The sequence below is a fragment of the Notechis scutatus genome, chromosome 1, assembly GCF_049901735.1.
Source record: "Notechis scutatus isolate UNSWTSFEM ecotype Mainland chromosome 1, rNotScu1.2, whole genome shotgun sequence".
NCBI classification, from domain to species: domain Eukaryota; kingdom Metazoa; phylum Chordata; class Lepidosauria; order Squamata; family Elapidae; genus Notechis; species Notechis scutatus.
In genome coordinates, this window is record NC_142009.1 from 239,276,371 (window position 1) to 239,296,999 (window position 20,629).

A 20,629-nucleotide genomic window follows, 5' to 3' on the forward strand; every position below is an offset into this window, starting at 1 on the left:
GATAAAGTGACTTGTTCTGGCTTTGAAGCCTAAGGCAGGACTAGAACTCACAATCTCCTGGTTTCCAGCTGAGTGCCTTAATCACTAGACCAGTGGTCACCAACTGGTGGGCTGGGGACCACTGGAGGACCGCAAGAAAATTTTGATCGTCCGCAGAGAAATGTTTCCCCCCCAAGCACTCCTCCCAAAGCAATTAATCCAGGCTGTGTGGGAACACAAGGCTGTGCCAGCCACATGGCCTGCCCACCCGCTGGACCCCACTCTTCGGCCAAGTGCAAACCTTACCTTGAGTAGAGCCACGCGAGCTGGAACTGGAAGGTAAGACCAATGGTGGGGGAGGGAAATCCACTTCGGGGTGGCTTGCTGATATTGGTGGGAAAGTTGGTCCCATATTCCAGAGTTGACCAAAGGACTGACCAAAGGGCCAGTCCTGTGATTACTGCAGCTCTGGAATATGGGACCGACTTTCCCATCAATGTCAGCAAGCTACCATCAGTCAAAATTCATATTAGTGGTCCCCAGGATTTAAAGTTATGAGTTTGGTGGTCCCTGAGGTCCGAAAGGTTGGCGACCCCTGCACTAGACCAAATTGGCTCTTTTCTGTTATCAAACAAAGCACTACACTCACAGTATAATTTGTGTTTTCTAAGGTGTGGATTTGCATTGCTATATTATGCAACTTTACAGGGGGAAGGGAAACCACTAGAGTGAGCTATTAACATAATATTCAGATGGTATACAAGCAATGCGTGCAGTAAATAAAATTCAATAACTTCAGATGGGTTTCAGAAGCATACTGTAGCTTTCTCTTATTAGAGAGTAAAAGACGAGACAGAAACATGAAATTTGTAATAATTCATTATTTGATGGTTAGAGGCTTTTTTCTTTATTGAAAGTTGTCAGCAATACAAGAACTATGTAAATTTTCAGGGTCTCCATGAGGTTCCAAAGAAAACTTTTTTCTTTCTGTATTTACTTTGGAAAACTCCAGAATTGATCAGGAGAAGTTGAGAATAAATTCTGAGGAATCCAAATTTCCTGATGGTTGTTCTTTTGCTTTTTGTTTGTTCGTTGGCAAGCTATTTTGGGCTTCAGTCAAATGTAAAAAACCAATTAAAAAATACACAGCAAAGGATGTGTGTGGGGGATACAGAACAGGGAGGCAGAAGGCAAAGACAAAGCAGCAGTTTGGATGCAATGCATTAAATTCCACAAAGTCATGCCTATTCCTTAGCTTGTTCTGTCCTCGGCAATGGAATGGAACTTGTATACAGACTTGGTTGTAGAGCCCAAAGATTCCTCTGGATTCCTCAGATTCCTCAACGGACTTTCAGTTCCAATTTGTACTCAGCCTGGTTCTGTAACATTCATCTGAGGCACTGGTACTTTCTCCCCTTGGACCAGGAAAAAACAACAATAACCATCCCACCATCAAATCCTACTTCTTTTTCAAGAAAATAAATATTTTGTGTACAAAATGTAAAACTAAAAGTTTCTGCTACTTAAGTTTGCATTCCAGACAGGCTGGGTGCAGACAGGGGGCAGAGGGTAAGTATATGTTGAAGCTTGCAGCATACTTTTAGTATTGAGGAGAGGGGGCATCTGCCATTAAGAGGGGGGTATTGTTGTTTGTGTCCCGGGTGAGAAACTCCATGGCAGCTACTTCTGGCATGGAGGACTTTGAGCAGCAACGGCTGAGCCATGTTCTAATAGTCAGTGAGTGGGTATCGTAGGAAGATAAAGACAAGGATGATGCAGAAGGTGGCAAGTGCCGAGCTGGTAATGTTAAAAAGGCGGGCGGTTTTGGCATCTTCCACAGCACCATTCAAATCGTTGAGGAGTTTTTTATCTCGCACCTGGAAAGAACAAGAACAAAGCAACAAATTTGGGGACAATGGTTAAAAAGAAGAAAAAAATAGGAAGCTAAGAAATAAGGATGAGTTTAAAACTGCAAAACAAGAACAATTGTCCAGGACCATTTCTATTTTTGCAATGTTAAGCCAAGTTCTGACTTGAACACAGCGAACAGAAAGACCTTGAAATTTGCTGCTAGCGTCTCACATCCAGCAATAATATTTCCTCTGGTTGGAAACCCTAGCTACTTCTTTCAGTTTCAAGCAGTGAGGGCAGGACTGCTGTATTTTGTTTCCTGTAAAGGAAAAAGCCCTCTCAGTGAGAAGGTGGAAGGTGATGAATGGGCAACAATGGGATCAATGACACAGGTGAATGGTACTAATTAGCTTTGCTTAGAAGGAAAAAAAGTGCAGGGGTTTCAAAATCTGCTGCTTCCAATGCAGACCATGGGAGGAAAATGAGATGTGGGTGAGTGTGCCATTAAGACCTTGAGATGGATTGAGGTGTCATGTGGGAGAAGAAATCCATTCTACACACTGAAAAGGGGTTTTATTTCCACGACATCTGCCACGTCATGGTCTTGAAACCTAGAAATATCTCCTCTTCAAGTTATTTGAAACCTGAAATCTGTATATATTTGTGTGTGTGCATATTCTGTTCCTACTAGTTAAACAACTGCAGTCCTTTTCAAACAGAAGGTAAAATGTGTCACAAGTTTCCCTTGCCCTAAAAAGCTATTGTTGGCGGCTAACAGAATATTAAGAGAATTGAGCTGACAGGATCTTTTGGAAAACATCTACAGTTTAGCTTAGGGATAGAGAAAGATAGAATTGTTTCTTAACATGGATTTATACAGTATATTACTTTGCACATCATGATTATTCTTAAGGCATGTTAAAGCAGCATATTTGATTCTAGTGAAGCCAGTATATTTTAGAATTGAGAATGAAGAGAATGAGAATCCAAAGTTGTAACATTGAGAATTGTCCCAGGTGCCCATACTCTATGGCAGGGGTCCCCAACCACCGGTCCACGGACCGGTACCGGTCCGCGGAACAACTCCTACTGGGCCGCTGGCTTGCTGGGCGCCGCCATCTTTTTTTGATGAAAACGTGCTTCCGGTGAGCTTTTCGGGTAGAAAGCTCACCGGAAGCATTTCATCAAAAAGATGGCGGCGCTAGCGCTCGGTGAGCTTTTCCGGGTAGAAAGCCATTTCTACCGGAAAGCTCATCGAGCGCTGGCGCCGCCATATTTTTGATGAAAGCGTGCTTCCGGTGAGGTCACCGGAAGCACTTTTTCATCAAAAAGATGGCGGCGCCCAGCTGATGCCGTACCGGGCGCGCCCAGCTGATGCGGGCGGCGTCCAAAAAGGTTGGGGATCACTGCTCTATGGGCATGTGGATTTAAATTAAGGTGGGTGTGATTTCAAGTATGCCTAAGAATTCTGTGCATTATACAATTCTGCTATAGTGCATGGTCAAAGTTTTTGTCAGCTACAATCCACTTCATCAGCCATAAAAAGCATTAATCACAATTGGCAGATATATGTGTATGGGTGTAAGGAGGGAACAGTAATAAATGAGGTCAAGTGGCAATGAAATAGCAAAGGTACAGTTTGGGACAACACATTTAAATCAATGTAGAAGAAACATAGTGATCATTTATGACAGCAGGAATAAGCCATTCATTCTAGTTTTATTACATTAAAGAAAATTTGTGATGGAGATTAAAGTAATTATTATGATACTTCATGGTCAGGCTTATATCATTGAACCTCTAATTTATTTTAATTCAGTAGCACTAGATACTGAAATTTTGAGTATCTAGTGAGTTAGAGACCAGTTTTTGTCATAATGTTTATCTTGAACTCTCACAAGGTTTTGTGGCTGCAACAAATTAATATGGCAATCTGATTTTTTATTTTTTTTTGCTCAATGTGAATGCAATGACCAACTAACCTGGCTCTTAGCATGATTGGGCAGTTGCCATAAATCAGTTCACTGGGTCAAGAGGGGAAGTAGTATATTCTGGAAAGGCCAGAAAGAAGCTAATTGATCCCAAGGGGTCTCTCTTACTCCAAATACCCCAATGACCCTTGCCCCACAATATAAATGACTGAGCCATTCCCCTTCCTATTCAGTGGATGCAAAAATGCCAGCAGCCTATTGCTTGAGAATGGCAGGGTTTGCATTGCAACCATCATCCACACCACACAATTTTAGACAATATAATTAGCTATCTGCTCTGGTTCATTAAAGATACAGTAATAGATTCCAGCGGCCAAAAAAAAAAAGCAAGACGTTGCAGCTATGTATATTACTCTCTATGCCAGTCAGCAAATAAATAATCAATATAAAATATGATCTGGGAAATTAGCCTCCGTGGAGAGTCAGCCTGAAGCTTGCACCATAAAAGAGTGTTTGACTGCCTGCATCTCCCTCACTTTGCAGAGGCAAAATCTCTAAGAGATTTTGCAACAGTATTTTATCTATTCCCAAAGAATGAAGAATGGGGGACATTAAAGCAAGTTCTGAAGAAAGCTCATCAATATTCATGTAATTGAAAATGGATAAGTTGCACGGAGGCTTTCTGGATCTCCCCGAGAGGGTGATACATTCCTGAAGGTTGAATTAAATCACTTTGTATCTTGAATCTGCTGCTCAATTATTATTTCTTTGACTTTATCTAACTCTAACAATAACAAATATTCTGGAGAGGGACATATGATCGCATTCGATTCATAAGACTCCACCACTCATGTGACCTAAGATTGTCAGATATTAGAAAGGAAAACAGTCTGGCTGGAGCCAGAGGGATCTTTAGCAATGTTCATAAAAGAGCTTGCCAGATTTTAGCTCTGATTCTGAATAACTCGACCTCTAATCTCAGGTCCATATTTAGAACACATTTAGGAGTCAAAAAGCAGGGTTTCTGATAGTGTAACAGGGTTTTGGATGGAGGTCCAAAATTAGAATATAAGCCCAATTGCAGACTGTATAAGAATCTGCAATAAATAATTTAATGGGGACTGCGATGACTGCGATAGTCCTCAACTTAAGACCACAATGAAGCCCAAAATTTATGTTGCTAAGTGAGACATTGGTTAAGTGAGCTTTGTCCCATTTTATGACCTTTCTTGCCACAGTTAAGAGAATCAATCACTGTAGTTGTTAAGTTAGTAAACAGTAACATCATTTAGACTTACATACCGCTTCATAGAACTTTACAGCCCTCCCTAAGTGGTTTTACAGAGTCGGCATATTGCCCCCAACAATCTGGGTCCTCAGTTTACCAACCTTGGAAGGATGGAGCCAGGGAGAATCGAACTGCAGGCAACTGGCAGTCAGCAGAGGTAGCCTGCAGTACTGCATTCTAACCACCGCGCCACCACAGCTCAGTTAGTAAAATGATTGTTAAGTGAATCTGGCTTCCCCATTGACTTTGCTTGTCAGAAGGTTGCAAAATGGGACCACATGACCCCTGGGACACTGTAACTGTCATAAATATGAAGCAGTCGCCAAGAGTCTGAATTTTGGTCATGTGACCCTGGGGAGATTGCAATGATTGTACGAGTGAAAAACGGCCCCATTTCAGTGCCATTGTAACTCTGAATGGTCACTAAATGAACTGTTGTAAGTTGAGGATTACCTTACCTTCTCTGTGAATGATGAAATTTTGAAATGAACGAAAGGCTCTTTTGGGCCAGAGAGGAGGCATGATTGGCTTGGATTGGCTTCTTTCTGGAAGCCTGGGAAATAAGCTCTAAGTGGCTAATGCATTTAATTTGCTCCATCAGCTGGTTATCTATATGTCACGTATAAATCTTAAAATTTTAGAGAAAACCATTTTATTTTCAATTTAGGACAAAAATTGCCAACATCTAATGAAGTAAACTCTAGTATATGGGAAAATATGTCGTAGTAACTTTGGTTTAGCCTATAAAATGACTTGTACTTCTTCTACCTTTATGCTACATACTTATTACCTTCTCCCATCACCTATTTTTTCTAACTAAAGGCAAATGCTTAGCAAGCAATGCTGAGAATGGAATTACTATTACTGCTATATAATACTGAACTAAATAATTACTATTTATAAGATTACCTTTTGCACTATGTGGAAAACCCATCAAAAATGACAGATCTGTAGGTTAGACCAGCGGTCGCCAACTAGTGGGCCATGAGAAAATTTTGGTGGGCCGCAGAGAAGTGTCACCCCCAGAGCACTCCCCAAAGCAATTAATCCAGGCTGCGCAGGAACACAAGGCTGTACTGCCCACATGGCCTGCAGGAACCCTCCCTGCCCATCACTCCTTATCTGGCAAACTTGCTGGATAAATTGCTATTTTTCCTGTTTCCGACCATCAGCTGTTCTGCTGTGCCGGGAGATTTAGATTAGCTAGGAAGCAGGAAATGGTTGCATTTCTTGCTTTCTAGCTAGTCTTTAGATCTTCAGCTCTGCTTTTAAGCACAGCCGAACCTCCCTAAGGACTGAAGCTTCTATTATTCAGTGCAGACTCACGGCAAGCAAATTTGAGAGACTGAGCTAGCTGATGGCAAATAGATAGATCACTGAATGATTCTGTGAGCAACTCAATCTGCCTGCCTGCTTTGCCTGATTTTGGGAAAAAGTTGCTCTTTTTTAAATAAAAAAATCAATATTCACATACATGGTGTGTTGTGAGTTAATTTTGTGAGTTTGCTTGCAAGCAAATTTTATGTGACAGACTGAGCTAGCTGATGGCAGATAGATAGATCTCTGAATGAATCTGTGATTCTGTGAGCAACTCAATCTGCCTGCCTGCTTTGCCTGATTTTGGGTAAAAGTTGCTCTTTTTTTAATAAAAAATTCAATATTTATATAAATATTTATGATATTTACATACAAGCCATGCCCAGCCAGTCACATGACCACCAAGCCACACCCACAAATTAGGCCATGCCCACAGAACAAGTTCATGGTCCCTGGGATTTAAAATTATGAGTTTGGTGGTTCCTGAGGTCCAAAAAGTTGGAGACCCCTGGGTTAGATGGAGAAGTTGAAAAAAATATCCCAGAAAGAGGTTTTGACAACTTATTCATTTTTGTGCCCCTCCCTGCCGGCCAAAAATGTCCAGAAATATTTCCCTTGGCCACCAGGAATTTAGTTCAACTTTAAGAACATCCTACGGACTTATTTTCAACAAAAACAAGAAGGTAGCTTCCTTTACTTTGGGTTAGTGTAGTACAATAGGTAAAAAGCATGCTGTTGTGTTAGCTTAACCATTTTTAATTGTAGTTAAAAATCTTGGCTTAACATTAATGCGTGAATTAAACCTGCTTATTGGCACTCTCAGCACAGCTGTAACTAAACACCCAATAGCGAAGAGTATCCAATCTTTTTTTGGCTAGTAGGCACATCTGGAAATTTGGGAGTACATGGTCAGTACTGTGGCTGCAGGGAGTGAGGGTGGGAGCTTACCCATTCATGCCAGCAGGGTCATTCTTTCTGTCTCTTTCTCTCCCTCTCCTCCTCTCTCTCTCATTGGTGACCAGGGTCATTGTTTAGGGATGCCAGAATTAGTACTGTAAATCATTACTCTAAACATTCTTTCAGATTGAAATATATTTACTGAAAGATTATAGATAGTTGAATTTTATGGCTAAAGGCCCCTTTTTTATGGACAAGGAACTGACTTTGATTGTTATTTTGCTTAATGTCTTCCACTGGATGAATAGCCCTTGCACTGAACAAGGCTAAACACAAGATGTCAGTGGCGGAGCATGTATAGAAAAACCCTTTGTTCTGTAATGCAGCAGAACTGCATAGATCAAATGATTATTTTTTTATGAATTCCAAAAATAATTCCACAAGTCCGCACACATTACTTGTATATCAACACACATTTACCTGAAAGAAGAGCCTCCAATTTATTTTTGTGAACTGAGAATTCTGATTCTCCTCTAAGGCCTTATTGTTATTTATCCTTGCCATCCAGGAAGAACATTTTCCCAGAATTAAAATAGGAATTGAGCTTCCTTGCCGGCAGACCCAACATTAGAGGTTCTTCTTCCTGTAAGAGTTCACGTCAACCCTTTGAGGTAGGCCAGATTGGGAAGTCGAGACTCACAGGAAGGCTAGAAACAGAATCTGGCAAGGCAGGATAAGAAGTAATCAGTAGAAGATCATTAAAGAGAGATCCAGTCTAGAACTAAGGAGAAATTTCTTGACAGTGAGAAAAACAAATAATCAGTGGAATGACTTTGCGTCCAGAAGTTGTGGGTGCTTGGAGGTTTTCAAGAAGACAATGGACAACCATTTGTCTGTAATGGTATAGACAGTTACGAATGTAATGGAGCCTACCGATTACATTCATAACCTGAGGATTTGTTGGGAGTGAATCATATAAAATGAATATGAAAACTCCCTCTTTTGCCCATGCATTCGCTAATCAAATATGCAGGACATTAAGTATACTTGAGGTATCTCAGGGTGAGGAAGGCCATGGGGGGGGCGGCTAGTGATGGAACAGGACACCTGCTTAAGACCACCCAAGACCTTCCCCCGTCCCAATGGGATACTTCATACTCCCCACAATTGCTTCCACCCCCAATCCTGCATGCCGGATCACTTATCTAGCGAGCTGTCTCCTGTCCAGTCTCTCTGCTGCGCAAGACCACAGACCCCAGAAGCTTCCAGTCTCAGCCCAACGAAATGTTTGCACACCAACGGGAGGCATTGGGGCAGTGAAATCACGCTGCCTCAAAGTGTCCTATTGGCTTGCAAACTCTTTGGCGGCCTTTGCAAAAAGCCTTTGCCAGCAAGAACAGAGCCCAGGAAGATGCGCTGGCCCCTCCCAGGCTCTGTTCTTGCTGGCAAACGGTTTTTGCAAAGACAACCGGAACCTGCAGGCTTTGCCAAGGAAATGGCAAATGGAGGGAAGGCCTGAAGCACCAAAGCCTTCCCTCCATTTGCAAAGCCTTTTGCCCCAGATCTCGTCCAGGCCTCAATTCTCCAAAAACAGAAACCTAAAGTAGTGTGAGATCACGCAAGATCAGTAGCATGAGATCTCACACTACTGATCTCACATGATCTCTTGATACTTTACACCTCTGTTATCTGCGAATGCACTGAAGGCCTGAAGCAACGAAGCAGACAAAGAAACCGCAGAGAAGAGATAGCTCGCTCGAGCTTTGGAAGATAAGTGAGTCTCCACAAGCCCAGTGGCTATGGAGACCCGGCCGGGGTGGTGGTGGTGAGAATAGGCAGGGTGATTGCAGTGCCTCTGCAGTCATTGGTACAGGTGAACGACCGCCATGATGCTGCAACATTCATATCCTTGGGACTGTGTCATAAGTACTTGGGGAGTTATGTTGCAACTTCGAACGATTGCTAAGTGAACTGTCGGAACTCAAGGATTACCTGCATAGGGCCCCTTGTTCGAACAGGGGGGCTGGACTAGAAGGCCTCTAAGGTCCCTTCCAACTCTGTTATTCAGTATCTGCATCTTCTCTAATACTCCCTCTTGTACTCCAGTAAGGAACATGGATATGTTTTTCAGACAATCTCCCTTCTCACGATACAATAGATTCTGACTATTCACTTATAAGCTATTTCTATAACACTTTTTATTCTGATTTTTTTTAAAAAAAGTTTAGTCCTATTTGTTATATTCAAGCCTTCCCCCTCCCCTCCCCACAGTCAAAATCATATCATTTTAAAACTGGCTATTTTAATTTTGGGGCTGTGGATTTTATTTTCTAAACATCATTGTTGTATAAGGTTATTATATTTTAAAAGTATCTGATTTCTTTTAGAAGGCATATGTGTTTTTTTGTTATGATTGTTATGGATTTATATTGGGAGCTGTCACAGTTTGGCCGGTTTTAGAGAGAGCAGGCTAGAAATCTGTTAAATAAATAAGAAAATAAATCATGGTGAACTTGGTGCTGTTTGGTGAACATTCACCTCTAACTCTTGCTGCACGTCCAAGGATGCAGTTTGTGTTTCCAGCTCACCAATTTCTAAAGCCTGAAGTTTATTTCAGGCCATAGAGCAACATCCCGTGCATCCTAAATATGTGGAATCTTCCACTTCGTTCTTTTGTAGTCTGCTTGCTCATAGAAGAAAAACAGCTCATAAATGTTTATACAAATGCAAACACCAAATTCTTAATAAAAAAAAATTTGCGTGTGGAAAAACGTATCCAAGGAAGGGTGATTTTTCTTGCAGAAAATAAAGCAAGTTGATTTTTGTTTTGCCTTATTCAGAGTCCTTTCTCTGCATCTGCCGGCTTACAATCCAGAACTGTTAAGGCAAACAGGAATCAAACCATTAAGGGGCATGGAATTGGAAAGTACATTGATGATTGTACTTTGGAAAGTACAAGGCTCATTGAGGAATGAGGGAGAGAGAGAGAGAATTAAGAGAAAGGCAGAGAAAAGGATACAAGCATCCTCGGTTTGCTTTCATAGTGAGAGCTGAGGTTTTCTGATGAACTGGCTCTCTTAAAATTGGGGAAATAACAGATACTCCTAAGCCTTGGAAAACCAGCAACTCCCACTGAGAGGATTAGTTGACTTTGAAAATGTGGCTAATCTGCTTATTTCTCTTTGTAGATTAAAACATCATAACTGATGGTAAGAAAAAGCAAAACCTGAATTTGGAATACATTAATAACTGTAATTTGCAATGCGATTTTGAAAGAGGGATAATTAATTGGCAGTGACTCAGATTGTACAGGAAAATAATTTTGACATGCTAACAGACCTAATATTAAAGCCAGAGTCACCTTATTCAAACCTACACAAAAGATTAGAAAAGTGCTTCTTTTACATAATATACAAACCCAAACCCCAAAAAATGTATCCCACTTTCTCCATAAGAGTTCCAAGTAATTTATATAAACGTCTTGTTTTATATTTATCCCCATAACTAGAACCCTGGGTAGATGATGTTGATATTGAGCTGAGGAAAAAAATGAGCAGACATCACCTACTGAGCTCTGTTGTCAAGCAAAATCTGAAGTTGGATATCTCTGGTCAAAGTCCAGCTTATTCATTTCCACTGTGCTCCTTCCAATTCCTGTCCCTTTGCTGCCCGTCCCATTGAACAATAAATTGAAGTAGGTTAGATCAGGGGTGGGATTCAAATTTTTTGACAACCGGTTCTGTGGGCATGGCTTAGGTGGTGGGCGTGGCTTGGTGGTCATGTGACTGGGTGGACATAGCTTGGTGGTCATGTTATTGGCTGGATGTGGCCAACTCAATATCACTCACATCGAGGCATGCATCTCCTCGCCTGGCCTCTCAAGACTGTGTGGATGCTGCAACAGTCATAAGTGTGAAAAATGGTCATAAGTCACTTTTTTCAGTGCCATTGTAACTTTGAATGGTCACTCAACACAAGCAAAGTACCAGCAAAGGAGGGTGAAAAAACTTCAGAGACGTTCCAGAGACAGGAAGTCTAGTCCTGCCAAGAATGTAATAAGGGTTAACGGAGAGGCAGTTTCTGTAAGCAACACCAGAATGTTTTCTTCCTGCCTTCCTTACAGGATTAGGCCAGTAATTTCTTCAAACAACCGGTTCTCTGAACTGCTTAGAATGTTAACAACCGGTTCTAGAGAATAGGTGCAAACTGGTAGAATCCCACCCCTGGGTTAGATCCAAGGAAGTAGGGAAAAGGGTTTGACCCTGTATTGGAGAAAGTAGATTGGGAGAAGCATAGTAGCTGGGCACAGGTGGAAGAGAGACAGTTCAAAGCAGGGAGAGAGAAAAGGTATAAAAGAGTGACTGAAAAGAAAGAAAAGATTTGGGATGGATTGCAGCAATGATTACTAGCTTCCAAATGGCAGGTGAGATCACATAAGAAAACTCCACACTTTTATATTGCATGCAATATACCCAACACATCTTGATTAAGGATGCACCCAGGGGTGGGATTCTACCAGTTTGCACCTATTCACCAGAACCAGTTGTTAACATTCTAAGCAGTTCGGAGAACCGGTTGTTAGAAGAAATTACTGGCCTAATCCTGTAAGGAAGGCAGGAAGGAAACATTCTGGTGTTGCTTACAGAAACTGCCTCTCCGTTAACCCTTATTACATACTTGGCAGGACTAGACTTCCTGTCTCAGGAACTTCTCTGGAGTTTTTCCCCTCCTTTGCTGGTACTTTGCTTGTGTTGAGTGACCATTCAAAGTTACAATGGCACTGAAAAAAGTGACTTATGACCATTTTTCACACTTATGACTGTTGCAGCATCCCCACAGTCATGAGAGGCCAGGCAAGGAGATGCATGACTTGATGTGAGTGATATTGAGTTGGCCACATCCAGCCAATAACATGACCACCAAGCTATGTCCACCCACTAACATGACCACCAAGCCATGTCCACCCAGTCACATGATCACCAAGCCATGCCCACCACTTAAGACATGCCCATAGAACTGGTTGTTAAAAATTTGAATCCCACCCCTGGATGTACCTCCTGATGTCCAGTTATGAATGACATTTTAAAACCATTGTGGACATCCCTGACAATTACAAGAAGCACCTGACTTTTTCTCTATTAAAGTGCTAGATGCAGAATAATGTATTAATGTTATGGGAAGAGCAATTTTGCTTAAATTTTTTAAGCTAGAAGAGTCCCTCAAGGGAGAATACATTTTGGCTTGCAAGGTATTAAAAATCCTAGCTTCCACAGAATAGCATGAGACTGCTTGGGATGAAACTGGACTTTGGTTGTGCTTCATACATATTGCCAAAATGTGGCAAAACTGACAATGTTATCTTTAGATTTAGTGGAGAATGCTGCAGTATGCATGGGTAAGATTTAGGTTGTGAATGTAGTCTTAATTTTTCTGTACTACTAAAATGGAAAGCCTCAATTCATCAAGGATTGTAGATTATCTTCTCATTGGGAGATAATATCTGTATCTTGCTCTTGGGAGCCATTGTGTGTATTCTCCAGAGTTCTCAGGCAATGAAGGTTGCTTCTCTGGAACTTGCAACTTTTCAGTTGCATTAAAGTTACCAGATTCCCTTATCAGCAATTCCAGCTAACGAGAACAGATTCTGGGAATTGTAGTTCAGTATCACCAGAAGGCCTTTGATTTCCTACAGCTGGTTTAGACTCCTTTTCTGCTGAGATCGCAGTGAGTTCTTTTGTCCATCTTTGCAAATGATTTTGTCACTTCATTTTCCCCTTGCATCCAAGGCAAGGCAAGCTTATGAACACAATGATAGAAGCTGCTTTGTGGAGTTGCTTTAAGTATTATTACAGATGGGTTTATTCTTCTGTCTGCTTCTGTGCACAGGCATTGCAATCTTTACTGTCATTGCAAAAGCTTGTGTTCTGCAAATATCGATTGGTTGGGCAATAGAAGGAGCAGAATTTAAAACTTTTCCTCTAGCTTGGAATCAAGTTCTTTGGAACTTCAGACTCAAGCTTCTGCTGTGGTTGAATATGTATAAACGTTCAGTATGTGGATGGACACTTCCAATATAGAAAAGAACTGCATTCTTGTAATCTTTTGGTTTGTCCTTTGCACTGATTACAGCAAGAAAGAAAGAGATAGAAGTTTGTTCCTTTTTTCTTCAGTTCTTTCCCCCAAATGGAGAAAGACTTGAAGGCTTCCACAAATCATCTTTCAGTAAGAAGTACCAAAGATTGCAGGCTATTTTTAACATGACTTGAGAACTCACAAGCTGAAAGCCTCAACTCAGTGGATAACTCATGTTGTTTATAGGATAACCTTCCAATTTGATGATCCTAAGTCCAAGAAGGAATAGGAGTCAATGCAACAATAACCTTTTTTATCCAGCAGTACCAATACAATACTAGTAGCAAAGTGCAACTGCTTGGGCTTGTAATACTGTATATCCACATAGATGGACTTCCTGCATGAACATCTCAGATGCTATTGAACCCAAGTTATATCAGATTTTTAAAAGCATGGGAGATGCTTTTAGCTCTATCACTATGCTAGTGTTTGCTTTGTTTTGTTCCGATCAGATTTTTCTCATTAAATTGTTGCTTTAATTAATTCCTAACCACAACCTCACATTTTTAAAACACACAGAGATTAGAATAATGCAAGCTACAAGATTGCACAAGGAAAGTTTTGAATTGTATATTATACTAATCACCAAGGCATAAGACAATGTAATTTAAAATCAGCACTTTTATGTTCACTGCCTCAATAAATTAAATATAGTGCCACATTTCCAAGAAGATAGGTTTGATAGTGAATGTGAACTAAAATGATATGAACATTCATTGATCCAGGTTAACCTTCCCTAATATAAAAATTGCAAGAATTCCCCTAATTTTTAGCCAGCACATTCAGGATCCCTGAGAATATTGGGACATGTAGCCCTAAGATATCTGGTAGGCCCAAGCTTTGAGAAGGCCAGTCAAGTAAAGCCAATTGATAGTTGCCAATGTTAGGATTCTAGCCTAACCTTTTGAATTCATGCTAAACTTTTGATGAGTGTCAGGCACCAAGGATTAGGACCATACATTAAATTATAGCACAGAAGGTTTATTCAAGCCTACACACAAGAATCTAATAAACTAACAGTACTAAACTGGCACTAGATAAGAGTCAACAGAATTCTCCTTGATTCTCTTGGATCATTTGTGGCAACGTAAGGACTCTAAGCTTACGACAAATCTAACTCTGCACCCACCTCCGCTTGCTCCTATTCTACAGTGAGGCTAAGAATGTCTAGCTTTTAATATAATTTTATGCTTCATACAATTTACCTGAAATAACTTCAAATTATCCGATATTTACTGTATGTAGTACTACTGCCAAACTTTAGAAAATCCCCACCATATTTATTCTTTTCATAGTTCAATAAGACACATAAGGTGAAATGCATAGCTGAGAAACAGTTTCTGTAGACCAAAAACTTTTGTATATCAAAAGTTTCTCAACACTTCCTAGAGGGATTGCAAAGGCCCACAACAATCACTGAAAGACTCCGATTTCATGAAAATGTGTTATCTATTATATAAATTAAAGAAAAATCTCCGTGGATCTAGTTTCCCTTCTGTAGCTTTTAGTGTTATTTAAAAGAGATCTGCAAGCTGTATAAAACTGCCATATGTGAATTTATTTAAAATGTAAAGGCCTTGCTCACTTCCAATTCAATGCCTTGATGTCAAATCAAAAGTTCTTATCTCCTGTGAAAAAAAGAAACCAGTGGATAACCTACTCTAGGATTTTAAACATCCAATCAATTAACTTCTATTTAGAAATACATTGATTTGACTTCAATTATCAGTAGGAGTACCACCAGGTAAACAAGTAAGCAACAGAAGACACTAGACTAGAGGAACAATTTGGCCATGACAATTGGAAGGAAAAGGAAAGGAAAATGCTGGAATTGGGATATAGACTACTTTTTTGTGAAAAGAGGAAAGTGAATATATGTGGACTTGTGGGGAAAATGGTATTTCTGCTCCAAAGCCATGTCAAAGATGTATAAGTCTTTAGAAGAAGTAAAATCGTTTTTTTGCTTTTCCTAGAGATTTGAAAACAAAAGCTACTGCAGCCATACCAAAAAAAAAAAAAAAAAAAGCATTGATTACTCAGAGCTATGAAAAAAAAAACTAATTTTGGGATAGAAATACAGGCAATTCTGAAAAGCCTTTCACTAGACAAAATCAAGTGTATTAGTATAAAGGTGCGTGAGTTTAACCATTTTTTAAAAAAAATTGAAGCAGCACGGCTTATCTTATAATTATCCCTGAAATTACTATACAGCAGCATGCTAGAAAAATTACATTGTATAAGTGATAAAATTCCACTTGCTTTTCCTGAAAATGTCATGATTTCTCTCACAGTTGTAGCACTGTATGTAACATAGAAATACATTTTCAAATCAATTGACTCATTGAAATGCACCCAGAAAAACAAACATTTACATCAGCATAGCAGTGTTTCTGAAACAATATAGCACTTAGCAATAGCACTTAGACTTATATACCACTTCACAGTGCTTTACAGCCCTCTCTAAGCAGTTTACAGAGTCAGCATATTGGCCCTAATAAGCTGGGTCCTCATTTTACCCACCTTGGAAGGATGGAAGGCTGAGTCAACCTTGAGCCTGGTGAGATTCGAACTGCCAAATTGTAGGCAGCTGGCAGTCAGCAAAATAGCCTGCAGTACTGCACTCTAACCACAGTCCACTACATCTCTATAATATGGTAGGTAACTACATTAAAAATCCCTCACTCCCAATGTCTCCATGAAGAGACATGGTAGGTTACAAGAGTCAGCAGGAAAAATCTATCTGCAGACAAAAATATTTTTCTATGAGAAATATACAAAAATTAAAACTGCTAATAAAAATTACAAAGCACAAAGGTAATTATAATAGTAATAATAATGTAAGTAAAGGCATAATAAAACCAAGAATCAAGATAACATAAGCAAATTAATTTAAAATAAATTCAAGACCAAGTAAAGTAATAATAAACTAGTCAACAAAATGCTCTTCCATTTTCAGAAGGTTCCAGAATATCAGAAGGAGTTGAACAAGTCTACATTCTAAGTGGATGCTAATCAATAAGACCAGGACAGAAACAGCATCTCCTGACTTTCTTTCCTTTTATTTGCTGAGGACATCATCTTGTAGGCAGCCCATCTAAGGAGATTGAGACCACCAAGCTGTTCCAATAGGAACATAGTGTTTTCCTTGGGAAAACAGAAGAAGAGCTTCCAAGAGGAGGAATTGGCTTGAGTGACAAGAGTTGGGGTAGTTGGTCTGCTGAACTACAACGGCCCCTTTCATTTTACTCCTGGGTAAATTATTTGCATAACTGTTTTGGCTGTGAGGTAGAGCAGAATCCTGCTTCTCTAGCGACTTTTTTCTTTCTTTTTAAATGATCTCTGACCCAGACTGACACCAGCAGTCCTAAAAGGTATGTAACTAAGAAACCAATGCCATGTAGATCAGGACTACTTTTATTGTAGCAGCTATAGATGCATCTCTTTGGTGCCACCTGGTGATTGATAGGTTAATCAGTTGACAAAAACAAAGTTTTTGAGCATCCTTCTAGTCCAACACTTCTTGAACTCTGGCTCCAAGAACACTTATTCAGCAGCTGTATGTTGGCTGCACAAATCTAGGTGCCTGCTGCCTTTCAGTTAAGGGAGAAAGCTCTTGCCTGCTATGAAGTGGTCAATAGGTTGACAGATTTTTGATAAAAAATACTATTAGAAAAGAATAGATTGACTTAAACTTTACAATAATCATCTGACATGCAGAAGGCATGGCAACCGATGTTTCTCATGACTGGGGATGGTCAAGTGTTAGCCAGGGGAACATGCCAATCATTGTTGACCTAACAATGTTGCATGGAAGAACTATATGAACATCAGCACAGCATGTTAAAGGCAAGCATGATTCATGCTAACATGACTTCTTACTACCTCTTATGATGGGAGGAAAGCACTACAGAGATGAGTGTGGATGAGTCCACAGATCTGCTGTTCACAGATCTGAAGATACATTTGAAGAAATTATCCATTGTCGGGGCCCAAGAAGAACACACTGGCTCTTTCATGGCTCTCATTTGGAAAGGATTTTGGTTAGAAGCCTGAGGCACTATGTGCTTTTTTAACTCTCTCTGATCGGTCTGACTAGTGTGAATGGTTCCTTCTCCTTGTCTCTAATGATGGCATTAGAGATAGACTCTTCATCAGTTTCTCTTCTTAACTCCAGATCTCAGGAGGTTACTGAAATTATAGTACTTTGCAATTATGAACACTATCCCTGCCCCACCTGTCTATATTTACTTTTCTAGCTGCAAGGCAAGCTTGATGTTTCTTAATTTCTATAAATCTTTGTTCTTCAAAGAAATATGGTAAAATTATGAGAATTTGCAGGCTGAGTTTCTTCATTAAAAACTTGCTGCCAACCACCTCTGAGCTCAAGAGCTGCAAACTCTTTTATTTCTCAGAGTGAAAACTGGAAAGTCAACATTCACTAAAACTGTAATTATAAGAACCCACTTATTAAGAAATAATCTCATTGGACTGAGTAAGCAGCAGTCTTGTCTTATTCTGTTTGCACTGAGCGTCCTATGCTACAATTCCAAGAAATCTAAAAATCTGAGTTTATATGTCTTGGTTCCTACCTGTAAAAGAATGTAATATCTGGTTCATATACACATATTTATTACTAAGAGACTGCATGAAGAAATGACATATCACACAAAAAAAAACCTCAAAAGAAAAAGAGAGAAATTAGTCTCTTAGACATATTGCCTTTAAATGGAGACAGTTCACACATTCAGATGTAAATAATTTATATGATGAAGCTTGAATTCATATTTATGTTTAATACAAAACACAAACACAATTACAGGAATCAATAAGTATCAGCAGGGAAGAGGAATTTTAAAGATATAATTCTGAAGAAAATTGTTCTTTGAAGCTGCTAGCTGCCCTGAATCCTTCATTGGCATAATTTGGAATTGAAATCTTACATGCAAACATTTCCTATGTTTGTAGGAATGGGTTCTTCAATAGGGACTGGAGTATCAAGAATTTGCAGCATGGAATTCTAGAAGTTGGAGTCCAGCACATTCAAAATGTATACTGTTAAAGGGGGTGGCTCTATACACTTACTTGAGGTGCAATTATAATGTAAGCTTTGGTATGATCCTAAATTTGATAAAATGACCAAAAGGTCATTTGGCCTGACTGTTTGCTCAAAGATAAGAACCGATTCTCTCAGTATTGAACTATACAATCTAAACATATTTACAACTGACTTCTTCCTTTCAGACACTGGAAGAAAAAGTATCTTTGAGGTAGCCATAAACAGATTTCTAAACACGCATACAACCTTAGATTTGAAATATAGGATTAGCAGCAATCCCAGATGAAGAATGGAACCACTTTGAGCACAATACAAGACTGGATCCACAGAGCATAGCGAGGTTACTTATTTTTATACTAGGATTCTGTGTCAGTCTGAAAGCGGCCCCCACAACCTCAAGTTTCAGTTGATGGCAGTAACCGTGGACAATTGAGCTAATTTATCTCAGGCTCAATTGCAGTACAGCTGAAGTTGCTGACCTGCTGCAATTCTTTTTCATTTTTGGAGATAAACTTTACCTTACCCTTCCTTTTGGCTACTGTGAATCACTTGGTCTCTCATGGGTTGGATTATCTCTTAATGTTTAGTGAATACAAGTAAAAATATGGCCATTGAAAAGTCATGGTCCAAACTAAAATCAATGAGTATGCAAGATGTCCCTGGACCCACAATTGTATTTACAGAATGTACACACATGCTTTTGCCATGCCAATTCCACCTGCTGAGAAAACTGAAACTTTATTAGGTAGAAATAAATATATTAAAATAAATCTAGCATTTCTCTCTCTCAATAGGTATTATAGGCAACTATAGTATGTTCACTGTGGAGTTGTCCTGGATGATTATCTTGGAAACATCAACTAGAAAACAACATACAAGAGGGGATCCAAAAGGAACATGTTCCATTTCTTCTTTGTTTTCTTTACTGTTTTCCTGTTGAATCCATCACACAGTTCAAAATACACTGCTCAAAAATAAAATAAAGGGAACACTTAAACAACACAATGTAACTCCAAGTCAATCACACTTCTGTGAAATCAAACTGTCCACTTAGGTAGCAACACTGATTGACAATCAATTTCACATGCTGTTGTGCAAATGGAATAGACAACAGGTGCAAAGCATAGACAGTTAGCAAGACATCCCCAATAAAGGAGTGGTTCTGCAGGTGGTGACCACAGAGTACTTCTCAGTTCCTATGCTTTCTGGCTGATGGTTTGGTCACTTTTGAATGCTGGCGGTGCTTTCACTCTAGTGGTAGCATGAGACGGAGTCTACAACCCACACAAGTGGCTCAGGTAGTGCAGCTCATCCAGGATGGCACATCAATGTGAGCTGTGGCAACGTTTGCTGTGTCTGTCAGCGTAGTGTCCAGAGCATGGAGGCGCTACCAGGAGACAGGCCAGTACATCAGGAGACGTGGAGGAGGCCATAGGAGGGCAACAACCCAGCATCAGGACCACTACCTCCGCCTTTGTGCAAGGAGGGACAGGAGGAGCACTGCCAGAGCCCTGCAAAATGACCTCCAGCAGGCCACAAATGTGCATGTGGCTGCTCAAACGGTCAGAAACAGACTCCATGAGGGTGGTATGAGGGCCCGACGTCCACAGGTGGGGGTTGTGCTTACAGCCCAACACCGTGCAGGACGTTTGGCATTTGCCAGAGAACACCAAGATTAGCACATTCACCACTGGCGCCCTGTGCTCTTCACAGATGAAAGCAGGTTCACACTGAGCACATGTGACAGACATGACAGGGTCTGGAGATGCCGTGGAGAACGTTCTGCTGCCTGCAACATCCTCCAGTAATGGTGTGGGATGACATTTCTTTAGGGGGCTGCACAGCCCTCCATGTCCTCGCTAGAGGTAGCCTGACTGCCATTAGGTACCAAGATGAGATCCTCAGACTCCTTGTGAGACCATATGTTCGTGCGGTTGGCCCTGGGTTCCTCCTAATGCATGACGATGCTAGACCTCATGTGGCTGGAGTGTGTCAGCAGTTCCTGCAAGATGAAGGCATTGATGCTATGGACTGGCCCGCCCGTTCCCCAGACCTGAATCCAATTGAGCACATCTGAGACATCATGTCTTGCTCCATCCACCAACGCCACGTTGCACCACAGACTGTCCAGGAGTTGGGGGATGCTTTAGTCCAGGTGTGGGAGGAGATACCACAGGA

General features: G+C 40.4%; 1 protein-coding gene across 3 annotated transcripts in view; it reads right to left on the bottom strand.

The window, feature by feature from the left end:
• Positions 1–859: 859 nt before the first annotated feature.
• Positions 860–20,629, bottom strand: part of IFITM10 (interferon induced transmembrane protein 10) — a 32,494-nt gene continuing 12,724 nt past the window's right edge. For all 3 annotated transcript variants that reach the window (XM_087950800.1, XM_087950811.1, XM_087950796.1), the window contains exon 3: positions 860–1,856. In XM_087950800.1, coding sequence (XP_087806926.1) covers positions 1,707–1,856 — 150 coding nt within the window. In that variant the 3' untranslated portion in view covers positions 860–1,706. The remainder of the gene's footprint in view (positions 1,857–20,629) is intronic.